The sequence below is a fragment of the Chlorocebus sabaeus genome, chromosome 7, assembly GCF_047675955.1.
Source record: "Chlorocebus sabaeus isolate Y175 chromosome 7, mChlSab1.0.hap1, whole genome shotgun sequence".
NCBI lineage: Eukaryota > Metazoa > Chordata > Mammalia > Primates > Cercopithecidae > Chlorocebus > Chlorocebus sabaeus.
This window is the reverse complement of record NC_132910.1, coordinates 48,331-69,994: the sequence shown is the minus strand read 5'-3', so window position 1 is coordinate 69,994 and position 21,664 is coordinate 48,331. Positions and strand designations below refer to the sequence as shown.

The 21,664-nt window shown below is 48.7% G+C and overlaps 1 protein-coding gene and 1 long non-coding RNA gene across 16 annotated transcripts in view; one reads left to right on the top strand and one right to left on the bottom strand.

Annotated features, from left to right (window-relative positions):
- Positions 1-2,050: 2,050 nt before the first annotated feature.
- Positions 2,051-21,664, bottom strand: part of LOC140711982 (presequence protease, mitochondrial-like) — a 55,542-nt gene continuing 35,928 nt past the window's right edge. Inside the window, exons 1-8 of one of the 15 annotated variants that reach the window (XM_073017311.1) lie at positions 20,467-20,576; positions 17,756-17,834; positions 15,599-16,129; positions 15,304-15,406; positions 15,095-15,184; positions 14,580-14,662; positions 14,179-14,376; positions 2,205-2,438 (exon numbers count right to left, since the gene is read on the bottom strand). In XM_073017311.1, the coding sequence (XP_072873412.1) occupies positions 2,365-2,438; positions 14,179-14,376; positions 14,580-14,662; positions 15,095-15,184; positions 15,304-15,404 (546 nt within the window). In that variant the 5' untranslated portion in view covers positions 15,405-15,406; positions 15,599-16,129; positions 17,756-17,834; positions 20,467-20,576 and the 3' untranslated portion in view covers positions 2,205-2,364. Of the gene's footprint in view, positions 2,439-8,122; positions 8,481-11,198; positions 11,446-14,178; positions 14,551-14,579; positions 14,663-15,094; positions 15,185-15,303; positions 15,407-15,598; positions 16,130-17,755; positions 17,882-20,466; positions 20,580-21,664 lie in introns of those variants that run through there. The other 14 variants (XM_073017312.1, XM_073017310.1, XM_073017303.1 and 11 more) reach the window with 14 other exon arrangements.
- Positions 11,452-13,882, top strand: LOC140711983 (uncharacterized). The gene is made up of 3 exons (XR_012093331.1): positions 11,452-11,650; positions 12,790-12,892; positions 13,523-13,882. It is a non-coding gene; the product is annotated as an uncharacterized lncRNA (long non-coding RNA).

Genomic DNA, 21,664 nt, shown 5'->3' with positions numbered 1-21,664 from the left:
GCAAATAGCCCCACAGGGTTGCAGTGCACATTCCTCGGACAGAAAGAAGATGCTTGGAACTGTTCCAGGCACGAAGCCAGTGCCCTGTGAATAGTGGCCGCTGCTGTCGTGACTGAGTGCCATCCAACTGGGGCCATTTGCTCTGCTCAGTTCACTTAATTGGGCCAGGAATGGGGTTGCCCTGCCTTCAACAACCTTGACGCATTGAACGAGGACTCAGTTGATAATATACTCTGTAAATACGCTCTCTCGGCTAGAGTGAGCAAAGCCCAGGGAGCGGGTGGTTCTTCAGTATTAGACAGGTGTTTGTGGCAGGGCCAGCTGTGCGGCTGCCAGAGCGAATGTGACCAGGAAGCCTCTCCCCCCGGAGGTGGCCAGCATTCCTGTTAAACGTGGCGTAGGCAGAAGGTGGGCGCTGCTGGGGAACTTGCTCATGTTCCTGTTTTCTGATTGGAAATTCAAGGTTTCTGCACATCCTACATCGAAGTTGTACATTGCTAAGACTGTACACATTTCAACACTTGTGGTTTTTTTTCTGCTTTTCGGATCTATACAACCTGGCATTTGGCCGTGGCTTCCAGGACAGGCTGGATGCAGAGTGAAGTCCTCTCTGCACTGTCGATGTTTGCAGATGTCTTTTTGTATAAACTTTTTCTTGAGACTTTCAATTGCCATGCACATAACTCTACCAGTTACAATCGTGAGCTAACAGGGGTTTTTGGTTTTACTTGGATGAATGTTTAACATTTGTATGCTAGATTTGGGGGTGGAGGTCATTTATCTGCTTTTCATTTCCTCCTTGGTTATACTTAGTGACTTTCAGGTAAAGTGTGGAAGGCGTGGTACAGTGTGAATTGCAGGTCGCACTGTGGTGCAGTGGACGAGAGACGCGGGCTGCAGTGGTGTGCACAGTGCATGAGAGAAAAGAGACTTCCATCCTCAAGGGAAACACACAACAATTTAAAAAACTGATGATCTAGCTTACATGAGGTCCAACAAATTCAGTTTGCAAAGTTTAACTTCTAAGTTAATTTAGTAATTTTTCCCCTAAGTCATTAAGTTAGTAGCTTATGTTCAAATATATTTTTTTGTCTAAAGCAAGTCATAAATTCTAAAATGAATGACTAAAGATGTAATAATTTAGGCATACAGCACCTGAAGAGAAAATTGACAGTATGCTAAAATATTGGATACAGATGCTTAAAAAATATAATGTAGCATTCTTCCAATGCATGTGCTTTTAGCATGTAACTTGGTGAGTGGTTTTGAGCTATGTTTGTAGGAATGTGTATCTTTGAATACTTCAGGGCACCACTGCAGATGTGTGCGTGAGATGTGTAAATACTGAATGTTCTTCTCCCTTCCCTTAAATGAAAAGCATTAGCTCTCTTTTTTGTATTTTTATTTTATTTTTATTTTATTTTTATTTTTGGAAGTAGACTCTTGCTCTTGTTGCCCAGGCTGGCATGCAGTGGTGCAATCTCGGCCCACTGCAACTTCTGCTTCCAGGGTTGAAGTGATTCTCCTGTCTCAGCCTCCTGAGTAGCTAAGATTACAGGCACCCACTACCATGCCCGGCTAATTTTTGTGTTTTTATTAGAGATGGGGTTTTGCCATATTGGCCAGGTTGGTCTCAAACTCCTGACCTCAGCTGTGATCTGCCCACCTCGACCTCCCAAAATGCTGAGATTACAGGCGTGCACCACCGTGCCCAGCCAGTTCCCTTCTGTACTGATTTATACAGTTTTTGCTTTTTTTTTGAGAAGTGGTCTCACTCTGTCGCCCAAACTGGAGTGCAGTGACGCAAACCTTGGCTGACTACAGCCTTTACCTCCTGGGCTCAGGTGATCCTCCCATCTCAGCTTCCTGAGTAGCTGGGAATAGACACATGTCACCACGCCCAGCTAATCCTTTTTTTTTTTTTTTTTTTTTTTTTTTTTTTTTTTTTTTGTAATTTTAGTAGAGACAGGGTTTTGCCATGTTTTCCAGGCTGGTCTCAAACTCCTGGGCTCAAGCGATCTGCCTGCCTCGGCCTCCCAAACTGCTGACATTACAGGCGTGAGCACCACATCTGGCAGTTTTTTTTTTTTTTTTTTGGTCCTTCCAGGATTAGAAGTCGATTTTCAGAAAACCCTTCACACTTGCAAACTTAATTTTCCATAATAATATGCCTCTAGGATAAAAACAAGACAGAAACAAAGAAGTATGTGTGGACTGCAGTTAAAAATTTTCAACACAACATAGCTTACGAGAGGTGACATTTACAAAGAGCAGGAGGGCCCGTTCAGTGCCTTCCAGGCATTGGCAATGGCGGTCTGTGGGCGACCCTAAAGTGTGCAGCGTCCTGAGATGTGATCGTGGTGCTCACGCTTTTACCGAGGGCCTCGCAGGAGTACCGGAGGCGGCTCTTCTGCAGGCGGCCAGCCAGGCGGCAGCTGCTGGAGAAGGAACAAACGGTAGAAGACAGACGTACACGATGTTATTGTGGCAGAGAGGTTAAAAGCAGGCTCACTTTGTTCTTCAAGTTTTAAATAACTAATAATGAAGTCCTTAAATATGTATTGCGTTTCTGGATTTTACAGCAGTTGTGGGTGTGTCTGTCTCTCTAGCTCCCGTTTGGGTGCTCCCTGTGAAGAGATCTCAGAGATGCCACCTTTCTTTGTTGAGGTGACAGTGTCTGGAGAGCTGTGAACCCCGCGGTGAGGGGCGGGTGACTGACCTGGGGGGAGGCTGGGTCAGCGTGGGGATCCACCCCCACTCCACCTTCCTGTAGGGAATCCAGTTGTAAGTCTTTATGATATGGGTAAAAGGAACCTGGAAGAGGTGTTATTTTTTAAGAAGTAAGTGCCATGCTCTTTTTTCCTCATTCTTCTCCGTGTTTAAGCAGCATTGAAGGATAAGGCACTACTAGCATGTTTGTTTGGAAACGATCTTGTTGGTTATTTTACATTGAATATGATACTAAGGTTGCCTGGTAACAGAAGTTTCCCTTAACAACATGGAACTCTGTTGAATCTATTGTCCCATTGGCTAAGCCTTCTGAAGTCAGTGCGGTGGCAGCTGAAGAGGCCGCTTCCCCTTGGAGGAAGCCCCTGGATTGGCAAGAGGCAAGGCCCTTGACTGAGGGAGTGAGGCCAGTTTGCAGGGACCCCACATGGCACCTGCGGCTCTCTCCTGCCCCCTGCTGGCTGGCCAAGCAGCTTCGCGACAGTGTGCTCAGTGTGAATGTTCACTGGGCAGGCCAAGGCTTTTGTTCCAGAAACACTGACTTCAGAAACGGCCGGCCGTGTGTGTGGAGCATGGCTTACGTGTGTCTTAAACCTCTTGAACAAAGCAAGTTGATGTTTCAAATGCAAGAAACATCATTTCCTCCCATTGCTTTCTTTCATTTATTTTAGCAGTGTGTTTCTTCTGTGTTAAGAATGAGCCAGATTTCCCCCTCACCCTTTTCTAGCTTGGCTTTATGTCAGTCACACTGGCCAGAACAGGGTAAATTTTTTAGCTTCTCTGCCTTAGGAAGAACCTGTCTTTATTGATTAAAAGTGAGAGGATATATCCAGTCCTTGGGGTCGTGTTTCTATCCCTGCTAGACTAGGGGAGTGGTGAGCACCATTTCTCTGGAGACTGCCTCTCCCGCCTGCGTTGAGTAGCGAGGCCGCAGGGTCAGCTGTGGGAGCCTGCAGGAAGGGGTTTGAGTGCCTGGTACGTACGAGCTCTGGGACAGAGGCGTGCCCACTGGGGGCCACTGCCTGGAACCACAGCCTTCCTGGTGAGACGAGAGGTTCTGAAGAGAGCCGAGATCATGCCCTCCTGGGCAGGCAGTTTCACCAATATGTGCTTTGGAAGGAGTGGATTCTGCCAGTCATGGGCGTGGTGCTGACACCCTCATGGTGGCCCCCTCCGGTCCCTGATAAGCTGACCCAGAGAGGGTCCTCATCTGCAAATGGGACAGTGGCCCCCTTGGCACATGGGGTTACATCAGTGACTTGGCCGCCTGGTGCCTCCTGGAGAGCAGCCGCTGGCCTTTACCTTAGATGTTCACGTCCAAACCAGCTCCAGAGTTTGCATGAAAACTCCCAGCCCTGTTGGAGACTCCTTAGTTCAGCTTGGCACAGAACCTCGGAAAACAGCAGTTCTGTTCCGGGTTCTTCCTTCAGAACTGAGTTCCAGTGCAGGGAAGGGAGCAGAGGGGCCGTGAGGTCAGCTGCAGCCTCCTGTGCCTCCCACTCGAGCTGAGGGCCATCTCTCTCCTGGGCTTCTCCCTGTCGTGTTCCCTGGTGCTCTACTGGCTTTGCAGAGGTTGGCAACGGCTCGTTCCATGGACTTCCTTGGGCCCCGCGCTTGACTCCTGTTCACTGAATGTCGTTAGGGTCCGGCCATCGCTGGCTTTGCTCTCCTTTAGCAGTTTCTAGATGTCCAGGCTTGAAACACTGCAGGCAGGCAGGGCCATGCCTGGGATCAGCCTTCTTCTTGTCAGTACTACTTTGACTAATTGCCTGAGGCACCGCCGGAGGGACTTGCTATTTTTAGAAGCTAATTCAGGTTTAAGACACCATCTAGGTAATGAGAGAGTTCAGGAAAGCTGTGTCTGAGCTCCAGTAAAGGCGGACTCTTCCGTCCCAGCTGTCACTGTGTTTACACTCAGAGGAGCACACGATCGGGGGCGTGGCTCAGGTGTCAGCGCTGCGCTGTTCCACGCACCCACAGCAGCAGCCTGGTGGGACTAGAACTCAGACACGCTCGGGCACAAATCAGCCTCTTGGGAGAGCTGCTTACCTGCAGAATTCTTTTGTCATTAAGTGGTTGATGTCATTCTTTGAATGAGTGACAGTAATTCCCCACCTCAGGGTGGGCTGCGGGGGAGATTCAGTTGGAAAAATAACCCATAAGGCTTTGTGGCTCTGGGGGTCCTGATGCCCCACCCACATTTTCCTTCCCATGCCCGGGATTCTCTAAGACAAAGGGTAAGTCTTAAAGCCTTACGACATCCTAAGTCTTAGATCGCAATTAGAGAGAGAACCCAGTACAGGTGGAACAGTGACACCCTCAGAATTCTGCACTGGCCCTTCAAGAAGGCAGTTGTGGGCTCTTTGGACCCTTGACGGGCTTCTGTCCTCTGTCCTTCCTAAGCACAAAGATGGGAATTCTTCCCATTGCCTGTTTCTCTCCCCATCTCGGCTTCTACACAATGCAAAGTGGCCCGCTAACTAGAGCCCGTGTTCACTTTTGAACACATCAACCAATTATTTTGGGAGGAAAAGAATCTGCCAAAGAAACGAAGTATAGGTTGGAATGGTTTAATGAAGCCTGTGTTTATTCAACAAAGTGTGTTTTAAAATTTCATCCGAAGATCTCAAGTGAAAATTTCCCAGTGGGTGTTAAACTTTGGTGCACAGACTCTCATGTGGCCCCCAGTCTCAAGTCCACACCCCCACTTCATGCTTTTACTCTTGGCTGAGTCCCATGGAGGCCGGTTAGGGAATCCTGCAGGATCAGCCCTTGACCAGGATGGCTGGCTGGCTGGAGAATACTGTGCTTATGTCATTCAGAGACAAGCATTTCTTGAGCGCCTGCTGTGGGTGCTTGGCCGGGTCCTGCTGATGGTGCAGTGGTGGAAGTCCAGCCCACAGTTCCTGCCCTCATGGAATTTGTAGCCTAGTGAGGACTGCAAGTCAAATAACCACGAGCTAACTGCAGGGAGAGACTCCAGGGTGATTTCTATGAAGAGAGGACATGGGGTGCCCCGAGAACCCCTGACAGACGAACTTTGCCATTAGAAACCAGGCGGCATTTTCGTGAGAAAATGACATTTCCCTCCTGGTCAGAGCTGAGGAAGGTGCCTGTGTGTGTTCCGTGGCTGCTGTGACCCTGACCACACACCTGGGGCTGGAAAATAATACTCACTGTCACACAGTTCTGGAAGGCAGGAGCCATGGACTGAGGCCAGTGTTTGCTCCAGGAGAGTCCCTCGTGGCCCATTCAGGTGCCCAGAGCTGCGGGCCTTGCCCGCCTTGTTCCCCGGTGCCGCCGCCTCCCATGTAGGTGTGCAGCATCCTGCTCCAGGGCCTCTACACCCCTCATCTGCTGATGCAAGTGGTGGCACTTAGGGCGCACCTGGATAGTCCTCAGGATTCCTTTATCACCGCATGAGGGAACGTTCTCAGGTTCCAGGCATTAGGACCAGGATTCTTTTGGGGGCTGCTCTCCCGCCCACCACTGTACCTGAATGCACACAGCAGCCAGCATATCCAGAGGCCCCAGGAGGACCTGAGGTTGCTGGATCTAGAGCGGGACCTGGTATCAGAAGCAGGCGGGGCCAGGGATTCCCGAGAAAGTCTTGACGTGTACTTGAAGTGAGCCAAAGGGTTTTGAATGACTGGATCAGATTTATGTTTTTTATAGATGGGTCTCCAGTCTGTGTGAACAGATTGGAGGGTGCCGGGATGGGAGCTGAGGCCCAGGCAGAGGTTTTGCAGAGTCCCAGGAGAGGGCGCTGCAGCCCGGACTCGTGTGTGGGTGGGAAGGTGGCCGATGCATTTCTCTGCTGCTTTTCTCCCCACTGAGCTTGGGTCCTCGTGGAGGGCGGATGGCAGACATTTCACTTGGGGACCTGATGCCTATGCATCCGAAAGACTCCCCAGGCACCTGGGTCTAAGAACCACCGTCTGCCTTTGAGTAGAGTTTCTATAAACGTAACATTCACTGATGAATGGAAGATGGCCACAGATCTAAAATCACAGGGAGCTTTAATGGAAGAAAATAGAAGATCACAGCTGTTCCCATGGACTAAGCTGGTAGGGGAGAGCCCCCTAACTTCTCAGCTCACACCTAACGGTGTCCGTGTCTGGTGAAAGCTGCTTCAGCAGGGACAGAGAGCAGCGTGGAGTGAGCTGGCTTGTGGGGTCGTCTTTTCAGTCTCCTCTTATGGGTCCTGGGAGAAGGGAGCGGCAGATGGCCAGGCCCCCACCACAGGTCATTGAGGTCATCTCCAGGTGGCTGCCACGGTGGGGTGGGGGGGTTGGGGGCATGTTCACACCCACTCCAAGGGCACATCCCGGCTGCTGTACACCCTTCACCTCTGCGATGCTGGGACCGCATGCTCAGGCGCGGTGGGGGCCCTTGCTGCACTTACTCGTCGGGGAGCTCTGGGATGGTGGGTGCACCCTGGCCCTGGGCTGGAGTGACTGATCTCTGTGACCAGACCTGCGACCACATCAAGCAGTCCGCCAGCGGAACCAAGCGGCGCGTGTTCATCAAGTCCATGGGCGGCTACCGTGGCTACCTGGCCAACATGGGGGGCTCACGGCCGGAGCCGCTGCCGCATACATTTTCGAAGGAGCCCTTCGACATCAGGGATCTGCAGGTATGTGACGGGGGCTGGCCTAGGGGGACCGTCCCCTTTGGATCCACTCGGTGCTGTGGAGTGAAACATCGTATCTAGGGTGGTTTGCTTTTCGAGGGGGCATGGAGACAGGTACTACAGAACACGCCATGCTTGATGCCCTTCGCATTGCCCAGATGCCTCTCCCATGTGTCAGGTGAAGGCGGACGTGCCTGGTTGAGGACACCTTCTAGTCTCTTGTGTGAAACACGAGCTTGTTTTTTTGATGTAGTCTGTTGTGTAGTTAATGTTTTCTCACTTCTGTCACAAACGATTTGAGCGCCTCCGCTAACAATCACCACCCACGTCTGCAACTGGCTCTGAAGCTTGCTGCAGCTTCTTTTAAATCTTGAGGCCTCTGATGCTGCGTCTGCCTCTAAACTGACACACACACGGCCGTGGTTTTTTGGCATCTGTGGCTCTTTTAGGGAAGAGTGTCACCGAGCCCGGGGTCTGCCCCTGCTTGGATGGCACAGCAGAATCCAGGCCTGGACCCTGCAGTGTTCAGTTAAACTCCATGCAGGATGACAGGCCTTGGCAGATAAAATGCAACTTGAACAATTGTCTTTAGTTAGTTATATAAATAAATATATAATGTTATATATTGCTCTGCAACCCAGGTTGGAATGCAGTGGCATGATCCTGGCTCGCTACAACCTCCGATTCCCAGGTTCCAACAATTCTCCTGCCTCAGACTCCCGAGTAGTTGAGATTACAGGCACGTGCCACCATGCCCAGATAATTTTTGTATTTTTAATAGAGATGGGGTTTCACCTTGTTGGTCAGGCTGGTCTCGAACTCCTGACCTCGTGATCTGCCCATCTTGGCCTTCCAAAGTGCTGGGATTACAGGCGTGAGCCACTGTACCCGGCACCATTGTCTTTTAAAAGGTTAGGATGTTACTTGTTTCTGGGCCAAGTAGATCAAGTAAAAAGGGCCTTGGCGTTGTCACTAATTATGTGACATGTGAATCACGAATTTCTTCACTATGTCATATTAAATACTTGTGGAGTCATTCACTTCATCATGATGTTTCTGTCAGCGGTGGGTCCCATAAGATGATATTGGAGCTGCCCCAAACAGGTGCACTGTTATTTATCTTTTATAGAAAGATTATATATATTAAAAAACATATGTTATATACATATATATATATTTTTAACTGTGCTTTTCTACATCTAGACATGTTTAGATACACAATTGCCTGCAGTATTCAACAGTCTCAGACATTTAGGTTTGTAGTCAGGAACAACAGATATGTGGCAGGCCCTGCCTCCTGGGTTTGTGAGAGTTCACTGTAGGATGTTTGCACAAGGCTCAAGTCACCTAGCAATGCATTTCTCAGAACATATCCCCCTGTTATGTGACTCATGACCGTATTTCAGAAATCTGTCCAAAGATCCTGCCTCACCAGCATTCAACCTGGCAAGAGCTTCAGAAGAGAAATTATGATTTGTTGTTGTTGTTGTTGAGATGGACGCTTGCTCTGTCACCCAGGCTGGAGTGCAGTGGCACAATCTCAGCTCACTGCAACTTCAGCCTCCTGGCTTCAAGTGATTCTCCTGCCTCAGCCTCCCAAGTAGGTGGGACTACAGCACCTGCCACCATGCCCGGCTAATTTTTGTATTTTTAGTAGAGACGGGGTTTCACCATGTTGGCCAGGCTGGTCTCAAACTCTTGACCTCAGGCAATCTACCCGCCTTGGCCTCCTAAAGAGCTGGGATTACAGGCGTGAGCGACTGCGCCCAGGCTCCTACTTTGTGAAATTCTGCCACCGTGCCCAGTGACAGATTGATTAGATGTAAAAATCTCCATTTTCTTAGGATGAGTCATTAGAGAATTACCTCCCTCTTGTAATCCTCCCAAGATGATCTGATATAGGATGTTACCCTTTTCTAAGACAATCTGTTCCTTAAGAAATCTGTGTGTCAATGAGAGTTTACAAAATTCTCTGATCAGACACTGTTCATCAGGCCGTCATAGGAGATTCCATTGAAAGGCCACAGGTCGCTCTTTTCCTCTGAGAGCGCCGAGAGAACATCGTCATGAAAATAAGGAGCAATAGAGCCATGAATGAGCACTAGGCCAGTCACGGAATTATCATCTTCAGAGGGACCCTGTTGATTCCGGAAGGCGTTTCTAGTGGCCGCTGTGAGGGCTGCTCACATCAGTGCCCTGTGCTCAGCATTCATTGCTGCAGACGTGCTCTCGCCGCCTGGGGAGGCTCCCCGAGACCCAAGCTGTGAGAGCTTGCAGCCTCCTTGGCCACGCTCACCACCACGTGTGGTTGGCACTTCCCGCCCTGCAGGACCTGGCACACAGTAGGTGCTTAGCAGAAGTTTATTGTCTGATTAACAAAATGCTCTTTTCCAGTCCAATGTGGAGCGCCTGACGCAGAAAATGAAGACTACTATCCAGAGGGGCCTTGTGTTCAGGTGAGTGAGAGACCAGGGCTGATCTTATGGTCACCGTAACACTGCGGTTCTTAGATTCTGCTCTGTGACTTTGGGCTGGATGAGTGGTAATTTCTTTGCCGCTGGAGTGCACTATACGCTGAGCAGTTGCAGAACAGAGTCGTGGTGTGTTGCTCTACAGACTTGCCCGCATTTAGACAACTAAAATTTTTGCTTTATAGTCTTACTCTTTTAGATATCTTAAAATCATTTCTCTAATTAGCACCTGATGTTTATGAAGGAAGAAGGAAATAGTCATCCCTCTTAGCCTCAGGGAATGTGTCCCAAGTCTCCAGTGGGTGCCTGAACCTGGGGATAGTACCCGCCCCCTGTATACATGAGGGGGTGGGTACTGATAACCATCTGATAACCAAGGCGGCTACTGAGTGACTCAGGGACAGGAGGCACAGACAGCATGGAGACTTAGGGCACAGGGATGATTTGCGTTCTGGGTGGGAAAGAGCAACACAGCACGAGATTTCATCACTCCCTGTTAGCTGGGCTTAGGTGAAATCGACATCCTGTGTCAGTTTGTTGTGTCACATTATGTGTCGCGTGTGTTGTCACTATACAACAAAACGATCTGCAGTATATGCATACACCCAGTTAGCTGGGAGACATTTTTTTTTTTTTTTTTTTGAGACAGAGTCTTGCTCTGTTACCCAGGCTGGAGTGCAGTGGCGCAATCTTGGCTCACTGCAACCTCCACCTCTTCCAGGTTCAAGAGATTGTCCTGCCTCAGCCTTCTGAGTAGATGGGAGTACAGGTGTCCACCACCATGCACAACTAATTTTTGTATTTTCAGTAGAGATGGAGTTTCACTGCGTTGGCCAGGCTGGTCTCAAACTCCTGACCTCAGGTGATTCGCCCACCTCAGCCTCCCAAAGTGGTGGGATTACAGGCGTGATCCCCACCATGCCCAGCCAAATCATCTAAACTTTTAAGTCATGCCAAACATCACCAGCTTTAGGATTCTTTTGTTGGTGAGGTTTGAGTAATGGGGATTTTAAGGGAACTGTCAGCTTTCATGAAAACAGTGACAACCCCACTACTTGGAAATGCTTATTCAAATTAAACACTTCATCGAGTTAAAAACTGGAGCTTCCTAAGATTTAAAATGGATTATCAGACATGTAATATACTTGACACTCACCCCAAATCAGAATGACCTGGAATGAGCTGCATGCAGGCACACACATGTCATGAGCTGAGCCTGGGACACAGCGGTCCAGCATTCCTAACTCACACACACTCCTTCCTCACAACCTCCTATTCTTTATACTTTTAAACCAGAGCCCGTGAATTTATTCCAGAGAGCTGATGAATCCCCTGAAATGATGATGAAATAGGAGGCGTATGTGTGATTTTGTTAAAGAATCCACAACGTTTATCAGATTCTTAAAGCTGCGACCCATCCCCACCCCAGATGAGTTTATGAAATCCTGATTGAAGATTTTAAAATATTGGAGATTGTTAGTTGACTCATTCCATTTATTAAAATCCTCCTCTTACTGGGCAGGGGGAACACTTGACACTTTTGCTTAACAGGCTGAGTTCAGGCTACAGGAAACAGAGATTGTGTTTTTTTCTGTTCCAGCTATCCATAAAGACCTAGAAATAAAAACGTGAATTCTGTGAAATAGAAATCGTCATTTCTATTTAACAACAAAGTGTTACTGTATAACTGATATTTCATATGACTCTAACCACCAACAGGGTGGGGCACCCTCTCCATTTGATAGAAACTTTGGAACCAAAATCTCTGCCAGAGCTATGGAGTGGATCACTGCGAAACTCAAGGAGGCCTGGGGCAGAGGTAAGGGGTCCGCGGAGGGAGGCCGTCTGCCTTGGTGAAAATGCTGTCCTATCGGGGAGAAGTAGGGTATACTGGTTCCTTCTTCAGTCCAGTACTGAGCTGCGTGTGATGTTCTAACTCCTGCTGGTCTCTGAGCGTTGCTATTTAACCAACCTTGGATTCCTGGGATAAGGTCAGCTTGGGCGTGGGTAACATGTTCTCTTTTATCACTGCTAGATTCAACCTGAAGTTCTTTTGTGCAGGCTTTTTGCTCTGGAGATCTTGAGCATCAGCCCGCAGTTTCCCTCACAGTTTAAGTGGGGCCTTCTATTTTTTGGATGTATGTTAGGACAACCTCCTTGCAACTCCATCTGTCAGAACTTCCAGTTTTGAGGAAGATTTGGCTGCTGAATGAATTGTTCATGTTTGTAGAACTATGCATGTTTTTCCTTAAATCAGTTTTGTAAGTTACATATTCTAACAAATCTTTAGATAAACTGAAAAGTTTTAAAAAACATGACATTTTGTATAATACAATTGTTAATTGTTCCAATGTGGCTGGTCCCCACTCATTCCTGAGTGGCTGTTTGTGCCAGCATCTTTCTTGCCCCCACCCCCCTCAGCTTTCTTCAGTCATACCAGGTGTGTGCTTTTTTAGGGCAAACCATTATCACTGCCAATGTGCAACGTAGAAGAATGACAGTCTACAAAAAACAGTGATGTGAACAGTTTCAATTGGTTTGTCTTTTTGAAGAACTGACTGATTCTTTCTACATCGATTTTCTTTTGCTAATTTAGCTATGGATGTTTCTCACTCCTCTGTGTGTGTATTCGTGGGCATCAATTTCTTAAGGTAATTTCTCTATTCCACTATTTAGTGAAAAATTCTCTCCACTGAGAGGAAAAACAAAAGCTGCTTTCCAGGAAGCCATCAGGGCGATCCCACAAGAGCAGAGCTGCCCAGGCCAGGCGCTGGCCACACTGTGCAGTTGTTCTCAGCTGTTCTCGGCCGTTCTTGGCCATTCTCAGCCTCCCCCAGGCTTCCAGGCCAGGTTCAGGATGGTTGCCAGGAATCTCACTTCTCATCTCGCCCCATGATTCTGCTCTCCCACCTGCCCATGTGACAGGGTGTTGTTAATCTTTTTTAAAATCTTTTATAGGAAAAAAATTTACCACCGATGATTCCGTTTGTGTGCTGGGAATAAGCAAAAGAAACCTTATTTTTCAACCTGTGGCAGAGCTGAAGAAGCAAACGGATTTTGAGTAAGTTGGGGTCTTATTGCCTTAGCAAACCCAGCCAACGTGAGTACAGGACAGGAGAATGGCCATTGCTGTTGCTTTCGGCAACTCATTCAGGGGTTTGAGGAACTAGATTTTCTGAAGCTCAGTTAAAAAATACTAGGTCTTGGCCAGGCATGGCGGCTCACACCTATAATCCCAGCACTTTGGGAGGCCTAGGTGGGTGGATCACAAGGTCAAGAGATCAAGACCAGCCTGGCCCACATGGTGAAACCCCATCTCTACTAAAAATACAAAAATTAGCCAGGTGTGGTGGTGTACACCTGTAGTCCCAGCTACTCAGGAGGCTGAGACAGGAGAAATCGCCTGAACCTGGGAGGCAGAGGTTGCAGTGAGCTGAGACTGCACCTCTGCTCTCCAGCCTGGGGACAGAGCGAGACTCTGTCTCAAAAGAACAACAATAAGAAACCACCACTAGGTCTTTGGGAAGAATTTTTAGAAATATAAAAGCAATGGTTTCATTTGACCCTGAAATTGGCTTTATTATCTAGTTGATTCAGCCGACCCTACAAACCCCGTGTTTCTGGCAAGACGGCTCACTGTGCTGGCCGTGGCATCTCCCAGCCTCACTGCTGTCCCCCCATCCCTCCACAGGCACAGGATTCCCAAAGAACAGTGGTGGCTCAAGCTGCGGCCCCTCATGAAGATCCTGGCCAAGTACATGGACAACTATGATGTGTCGGACTCAGGCCAGCTAGAGCACGTGCAGCCCAGCCCTGGAGCGTCTGACCCAGTCCTGCCTGCATGTACCTGCAACCTGGACTCACCGTGGACCATCTGTTTTTGTAACACTTAAGTTATTTATCAGCACTTTCTGAAAGTATTTATTGACATTAATACCTAACAAGCAAGCACCTGTCACCGACCGTGTGCCCCACCAGCTCCAGTGCGTGCTGTCTGGACTGTGTCTCATGCTTTCAGATGTGTGTATTAAACGTTTGCCTACAACTCCAACAGTCCTCCGTTTTAGTTTTTTAAGTAGGAGATTAAAACCTCAATCTATGGGTGGCTACTAATGGTTTTCTCAGCACTTTTGTGGGCAAAGATTATAAAAATATTTTTAGTAGGGATCACTGAACTATGCACAAGTCATAAAAGGAGAACAAAGCCAGTAGTTTACACAGGCCAAGGGGAATGCCATGTTTATTGCCATGTGTCAGTTTCCAACCACAGCAGCAGGCCAGGACCCTGGGCCTTGACCCCAGGCTCCTGCTCTCCTTAGAAAGTAAAAGAGAACACATGAATCTTACCTACTCGGCCTCTTGATTGCAATCCTAGCTGCATGTTAAAACCACCAAGGTGGGGGTTTGAAAAATCTGATAGCCAGTTTCTCGTCCAGTCCAAGCCACGGTCCTTGCTGGGACCTAATTTGGAATTCTCTGATGACTCTTGCCAGAGTAGACATGGGTGCTGGCGTGACGGCCCTGCTGCCCTCGTGGGCCCACCTCCTGTAGGGACAGCGTTTCTGCCTCTTAGCTCTAGGTTGCAGGAGACCACAGCTGTGCCTCAGAAACGGCGGTGGAGAGCTGTGTGGAGGGAGAGGAGACCCCAAAAACAAGCTGTTTGGGAAATCAGAGTCCAACGGCCAAGAAGAGCTGGCGTGGTGGCTCTCCTTTCTGGCTCTGTGAAGACGAAGCGAGCGCTTACTCACCCCAGCCCACCTGCTTCTCAGGACTGCTTCCATCCGGCCGCCCCGTTGAACTTCCGTCTGTTAGGAGGACACTCCCACAGGGCCTCGGTGTAATCGAGTTTCATGAATCAGCACAGGCAGACACGGGACACCTTTGTGTACCTTTTCATTTTACTTCTGTTTTTTAGTAAAAGCCCTAAATGCTACTTAAGATAATGACTCAAGCAGAGGTTAAATCAGAGTTGCCCTTTATTTTTAGATTCTTAAATATTCTAGAACTAATGAGGTAAAACAAGCCTTTCAGTCAGTAGAAAGTGAAAATTCTACGTGGTGCATCTTTGGCATTTCGTGTATGACTATTTCAATGGACATCTTCCTGGTCGCTCTTAAGATTGACTTGCCAGTCAGTTGGCAACACTTTAAGAATGATATAATATTCTTGGAAAAGCAGTAGCATTTCTGACTTTTCATATTCAGCTCTAGAGGCCTATTGTCTCAGGGGCTCCTGCACAGTTGGGGGCACCAGGGCCGCTCACCTGATGATCCAGGATGGGTCCTTGGCGATTTTGGGATTCTCGGGTCTGAGTATGGCCAGGCCATGCGTGCTCTTCCCAGTGCCGAGGTACCTGAGAGGAAGGCAGGCGAGGTCAGTGAGGACTGGCTTCTACTTCAGTGCCGTTAAGGTCTCCAATCCCGGACGCTGTCTCCCCCACTCCCCGCTCCCCACTCCCCACTCCCCACTCACCTATCGCTCATGGCCAGGAGCTTCTTGTGGCTGATGGTGAAGAGCTGCTCCCTGTGGGCCTGCTTCATCTCATCCGAGAGGCCGTACAAGAAGTGGTCCATTCCTAGAAGACAAACCACAGGCACAGGGGGGCTGCCACCCAGGAGCTCGCACAGTGGGCTATGCCCTCGTGTCCCAGAGGGGACAGGTGCATCTCACTGTTACTTCACATACGTGTTTCAACCACAGGGTCATGTCTAACAGCCCAGAGATCACACCCAGACCTCTAGCTCCCACGAGCCACGCTGACTCTTACCAAGGCCTGCTTCTGCAGCGTGGATGCATTCAGGACCGCGTGAGGCTGATAATGCTGTGAGCAAAAGTGGCTCTACAGTGTAATGTGGCCAGGCCTGGGCCGTGGTCACGTCATCCTTCCACACGAATGAGCCCAGTCACTGCCGTGGGTTGGCCCCACTGGGCCTCAGGTCAGTAACACTGAAATGACAGGATGCACTCTTCTCGCCCAGATGTCGGGAAGCGTGTTTCCAAGGCCAATATTTAGGGTGTCAGACGTGGAAATCGTATCACAGGCAAGGACAGAGGCGCCAGAAGCTGGTGCTCCTGCCTGTGCATGAGGGAACTCGGAAAACAGCAATGTCATCTGCGAGGCTGTGGACTGAGATTCTCACTGTTACATTCACAATACCTTTGTATGAAGGAGCGACAGGAGCATCTACGGTTGAGAAGACAAAGTTTGCCTTCGTCAATGTCTTGCTGCGTGAATTTTCCAGATTTTGCCCAGTAAACCTTCCCAAAAGATTGGAGTGTCTCTATTGTTTTTGGGTCCCTAGGAAACCCAGAGAAATAAATAGGCAAGCATTTTACCAAAGGACAAGTTTATGACAAACCTGTGACTTAACAGTTCAACATTTTCTATGGGTTAACAGCTCTATTTTACATCTGATCTAGTCCAAACAGCCCCCTGACAAATTGCTCAATTACTCTCAGTGGAAGTTTAAATCCGATCACATAAGACTTTCAACACGTTCTCCCTCTTAGACAGGGTCTGTCTGCATAAAGTCCTCCCCAGATGATTTAAATCCACCTCTCTGTGACATCAGGAGAGGAAAGATGTGGAGGGTGGGGGCAGGTCAAGATTACGAGGAAATTACAGAAGACTCACATGGAAAAATCAAGCAAACAAAGGTTTTCCTTTAATCTCCCTTAAGGACACACCCAGGGCAGTACAGGAATCAGTCTGAGGGGGCTGATCCAGACTTCCCTTTGTGTAAATGGAAAGAGCCCAGCCCTCCCTCCACCCTGACTCAGAGCTGCAGAGGGGTTGTGAGCTGCTTCCCCATCCTTGTCTAGAAGAGTGGCTTCCAGCACAGCAAATGGGAGAACTCAGCAGGGTGGCAACAGCTACCGACTTCTCTACCTACGTGCCTGCTTACCTACCTACCTACCTAATCTATCTCTGCATCCACGAGCCAGGCTCTCATTCGCCCAGGCTGGCGTGTGGTGGCACAATCTGCTGACTGCAGCTTCAACCTCCCTAGGCTCAAGGGATCCTCCCGCCTTAGCCTCCTGTAGCTAGGACCACAGGCACTTGCCACCATGCCTGGCCAACTCCTTCTTAAAAAGTGTCAGAATACAGGTTCTCTTGGGCAGCAAAGCCATACACAATCAAGAATTTATTATTTTAGAATAACGGTGTTATGTTTATGAAAGCTAACAGTTGCATCCACATCAGGCACCTCCAAATGAAATGAGCTAAGAATGTTCTCAGGCTATATCGCGCCCCTCACCTGGGGCCTGTGTCCCAGGTCCCCCAGAGCAGGGTTGCAACCTCAGACAGCCACTATGGATACTGTGTTTTTCTCCTATGCCTATGAAAAAGTCTATAGATTAGGTGCAGCAAGATATTAACAAAATACAACAATTATACTGTAATAAAAGTTATGCTAAGTAAAACAAGCGTTCTGTGAACAGAAGCTCTTGGACACCCACAGCGTATCTGATGACCTAGACGGCTACTGAGTGACCAACAGGCAGGTACCGTAGACAGTGTCAGCTTTCATCCCACTGCTTAGAAGAATGGTGTACAATTTAAAACTTTGGAAGTGTTTATATCTGGAATTCTCCATTTAATATTTTCAGACCAAGGGTGACTGGGTAATAAACCGTGGAAGGCAAAACCATGGATGGAGGCACTACCGTGTTTTGCCAAAATATGCTGGCTTAAGCCAGGGTTTACTAAAGACAGAATGCTTCCCGTTTACGCTGCTGGCCCCAATCCTTGCACCAGAAAGGACATTGCTGGGTGTGGCTAAGTGCTCGAGAAGTGAAAAGCAGCACATAGAACAACTTTTGTCTAAAGTTCACTGCAGTAGAAGAAAATGACACTGATAATCATGAGTAGGAGACTAAAACACAGTGTGTGTCCCAATGTGTGAACTAGAGCAAAGCTCACCTGTAAGAGTAAAGGGTGAAAACCCCACTGTGGCTGAGTTTTGCGCCTCCACTGTAAGCGCCACCTTTTTCTCGAATTTCTGTATGTAGGAATTTAGCAGTCATCAAACATGCAAGGATTTTAAGACTGAAATTAATGATTAAAAAATGCAAGTTTAAAACACCATGGCTGATAAAAAAACATAGACAATGAAGTAATTATTGGATTCAGTGAAAATGAAAATAAAATCAAGTTGTACAATAATGCCACATAAATTATGGTCCCATGTTTTTGGTCTTGTTTTTTAAGAGACGGGATCTTGCTCTGTCGCCAGGCTGGAGTGCATAAGGGCAATCACAGCTCACTGCAGCCTTGAACTCCTGTGCTCAAGGGATCCTCCCACCAGTCTCCTGAGTAGCTGGGCCTACAGATGCGTGCCACCACGCCTATTTTTACAATTTCTGTAGAGGCAGGGTCTAGTTCCGTTGCCCAGGCTGGTCTTAAACACCTGGCTTCAAGTGATCCTCCTGCCTTCAAAGTGCTGGGCTTACAGGCATGAGATTTTCTTTTTAATTAACAAAAACTAAAAAGCACAAGGAAGCACAATTTTCAAGCAGTTGTCTTGGATTACATGGTTGAAAGCAGTGGTGGTGGGGAGGGAATCTAACACTTCCAGCACCACACTGCTTAACTTGTTCCAATGCATATGTGGCATTTTTTAAATCTGGTGAAGTAGAAAGATGTTATTTCTATTGTAAAGGCAAATGTGCAAATGAATATTTAAATGTCTCACATCAGGATACCAAAAAAAAAAAAGGAAACTGAAGTCAAACTCTTTGAGTTTTATAGGAATCCCTTAAGTAAACACACACTCTCCGATACATCACATTTCCAGGAACGGGGCTGATTTCATCTGCCTTCCACTGCGAATGGTGACATCACATTCTAGATGATTCCAGAACACATCCTCCTCCGACAGAAGGCAGGGCAGACAATGATGGTAGCGTCTGCAGCAAAGACACAGGCTCCTTAAAGGCGCCCGTGGCGAGATCAGCCCCGGGTCACCACTTCCACAGATGGGCCATTTCCCAAAGCAGATGAAGGGAGTCAAATAGGCCAGGTGGGAAATCAAGGAAGGAGTGGGCATGTTCCCAGGGGCTGTGCTGGGAGAAGTCATGACCATCTCGTGTGGGCCCTCCAGGAGAAACCCAGTGCCACTCGGGTGGCTGGGGCGTCATCAGTTGGGACCAGCGAGGTTGGAGCCAGACCCTGGGGGACGGAGCCTCTACAAGCACCAGCAGGGATGGCCTTCAATCCATCCATGCATCCTCCTCCTTGAGAAATTTCTATTACTTGTATATTAAAAACACATGCTCACTGTTGAAAGATTATAAAATACAAAAAACAAGGAAAAAAAGATCTAGACTCCCCCTGGCCCAGGGGGAACCTCCACATTTTTAGCGTTTTCTGTCTGCATTTTCCTATTGGATGGTGGAAACAGACCACTCTTCTGCTGGCACAGCAGACAGATCTGTTTATCTCCTACAAATATGGAAATTAATGAACAAAACAGCTGACCACACACCTCTTTTCTACAGAAGAGCTCTTTCTGGGCCCCCACTGCAGCCCCACATTTCCTCCCACCTGGCTACACACCTCCCCATCTGTGGTCCTACTGTGACACACGTACACCCTGGAGGCCCGGCACCTTCTCCTATCAGGATAGACTGCCCAGGCCTAAGCCTGCCTTCCCCTCTCTACCACTCGGGTGGCTGAGGCACCATCAGTTGGGACCAGTGAGGTTGGAGCCAGACCCTGGGGGTCTCCTCCTTGGTTTAGTCCCTCATGGGGGTAGCTGCCTGGGACAAGGATACAGGAAGTGAATTTCCGGGATATAACATTTTTGCACAGATCTGTGTCATCCACACCCAACTGACAGGTCCCCAAAAGTGTATGTCTGTGAGTCTGTCCTCCTGGTCTGGCCAGTTTCCACAGATGGGATGAACACAGCCGAGGGGCAGCCACACTTTGGAAGAAAGGGCTGGAGGGCCAGTTCGTAGGCTGCAAACTCCCTCGCCCCACGCCACTTTGGGAACAGGCCTGACCCTCACTCTCGGCCGTGGCTTCGGCCGCTCAACCCCGGGCCTCCTTCCCTGAGCTTCTGACTTGGTGGGGAGACAGGGGAGGCAAACTCCTCAGAGGGACTGTGAGGCAGCCTCCAGCCCTGCCATCTGCAGGGCTCTGCAGGACCACCTGGTTTCTCCCCACTGCCCTGTCCCTCTGTGGCCCCGGGTCAGGCACCCCCCACCCACCCACCCACAGTCTGGCTCATGAGGTTCTCCTGCAGCCCCCATGGCTGCCTGGGTCACCTCCCACTCTCCCTTGTGGCTTTGTGTCTTGATCTACCTTTGCTGTCGTTCCATGCATCTGTCCTCACGAAGGATTAATCTACCATGTTTATCAGAGGTCTCAACCTAAATTCATTCAATTTCCACCTAGAGATGAGGGGAGTACATGGGGCATTTTGAAAGGAGTTTGTGGTTAGGGCCTTTGTTCATAAAGACTCTGCTGTTTAAAGAGGGCTGCTCGTAGACTCACAAAGCCCCAGGTCCAACACTCAGAGTCAGTGCAGACTCTTCCTGTGCTAAAACATGCCCTGTGAACTCGAACAGGCTTGACAAGCTGCTTCTGTAAGGCTCAGGCCTGAGAGATCCCAACCTCCACCCTCCTACCTGGCAAGATCTGGGTCCGTGTAGGGGACAGTTCGGATGCATTCGCCCACATAATTCACCGGGAAGTGCATCAGGAAGTGAGTCTTCATCTGCCAGGGCTTGAAGGTGGGTTCCTGAGGGATAAGGTGCGGTCAAAGGTGGCTGTCCTATTTTTATTTTGGCCTTTTCTTAGTGTGTGTTTTCTGTAACTACTGCTGTGTAGAACTTCTATATGAGTTTTAGGTTGTGAATCTTGCCCACCCAGAGTTCCCCCACCCCAGAGAGCCTCCACTTCGGCCCCCCTGGGCTGGTCCTGCCTGTGCTCCGCTTGGTGTGAATGTTGAGTGTGATCGGTCCACAGGGCTGCTTGACCCTGCGTCTCCTTCCTTCTTGTTGCTGAGGCCAGTTCTGTTCTCTCTTTCTCCACCTGAACTGCATTTGAAGCCAAGATGAAGGATGAGAAGTGGTTGCTAAGAAGGACCCTCCTGCAGCGAATTCGCTGTGAGGAGGCTGCGCTGGCCCAGCCTGTCATTTCCTTCTCTAAGCTCCTTCCAGAGGTCGGCAAGGGGCAGCCTGTCCCTGCCTGCTCTCGTGGCCTGCGAATCAAGAATGGATTTTACATTTCCAAATGATTGAACAAATAAAAAACTAACACTTCTGTGGGGAAAAGAAAGAGAGATCAGCTTGTTACTGTGTCTATATAGAAAGAAGTAGACATAAGAGACTCCATTTTGTTCTGTATTTGAGATGCTGTTAATCTGTGACCCTACCCCCAACTTTGTCCGTGCAAGAGACACGTGCTGCGGCGACTCAAGGTTTAATGGATTTTGGGCTGTGCAGGATGTGTCTTTGTTAAATAAGTGCCTGAAGACAGCTTGCTGGTTAAAAGTCATCACTATTCTCTTAATTTCAACTGCCCAGGGACACGTACATGGCCAAAGTCGCAGAGACCTCTGCCTAGAAAAGCTAGGTATTGTCCAAGGTTTCTCCCCATGTGATAGGCTGAAACAATGCTGCTAAAAGGTTTATGGAGATGTTTGCATATGCATCTCAAGGCACAGCATTTTCCTTTAAACTTATTCATGTCACAGAGATTTTTGTTCATATGTCTTACTGCTGATTTCCTCCCTACAATGATCCTATTGTCCTGCCACTCCCTTATCTTTAAGATGGTAAAGATAATTATCAATAAATACTAAGGGAACTCAGAGACCGGTGC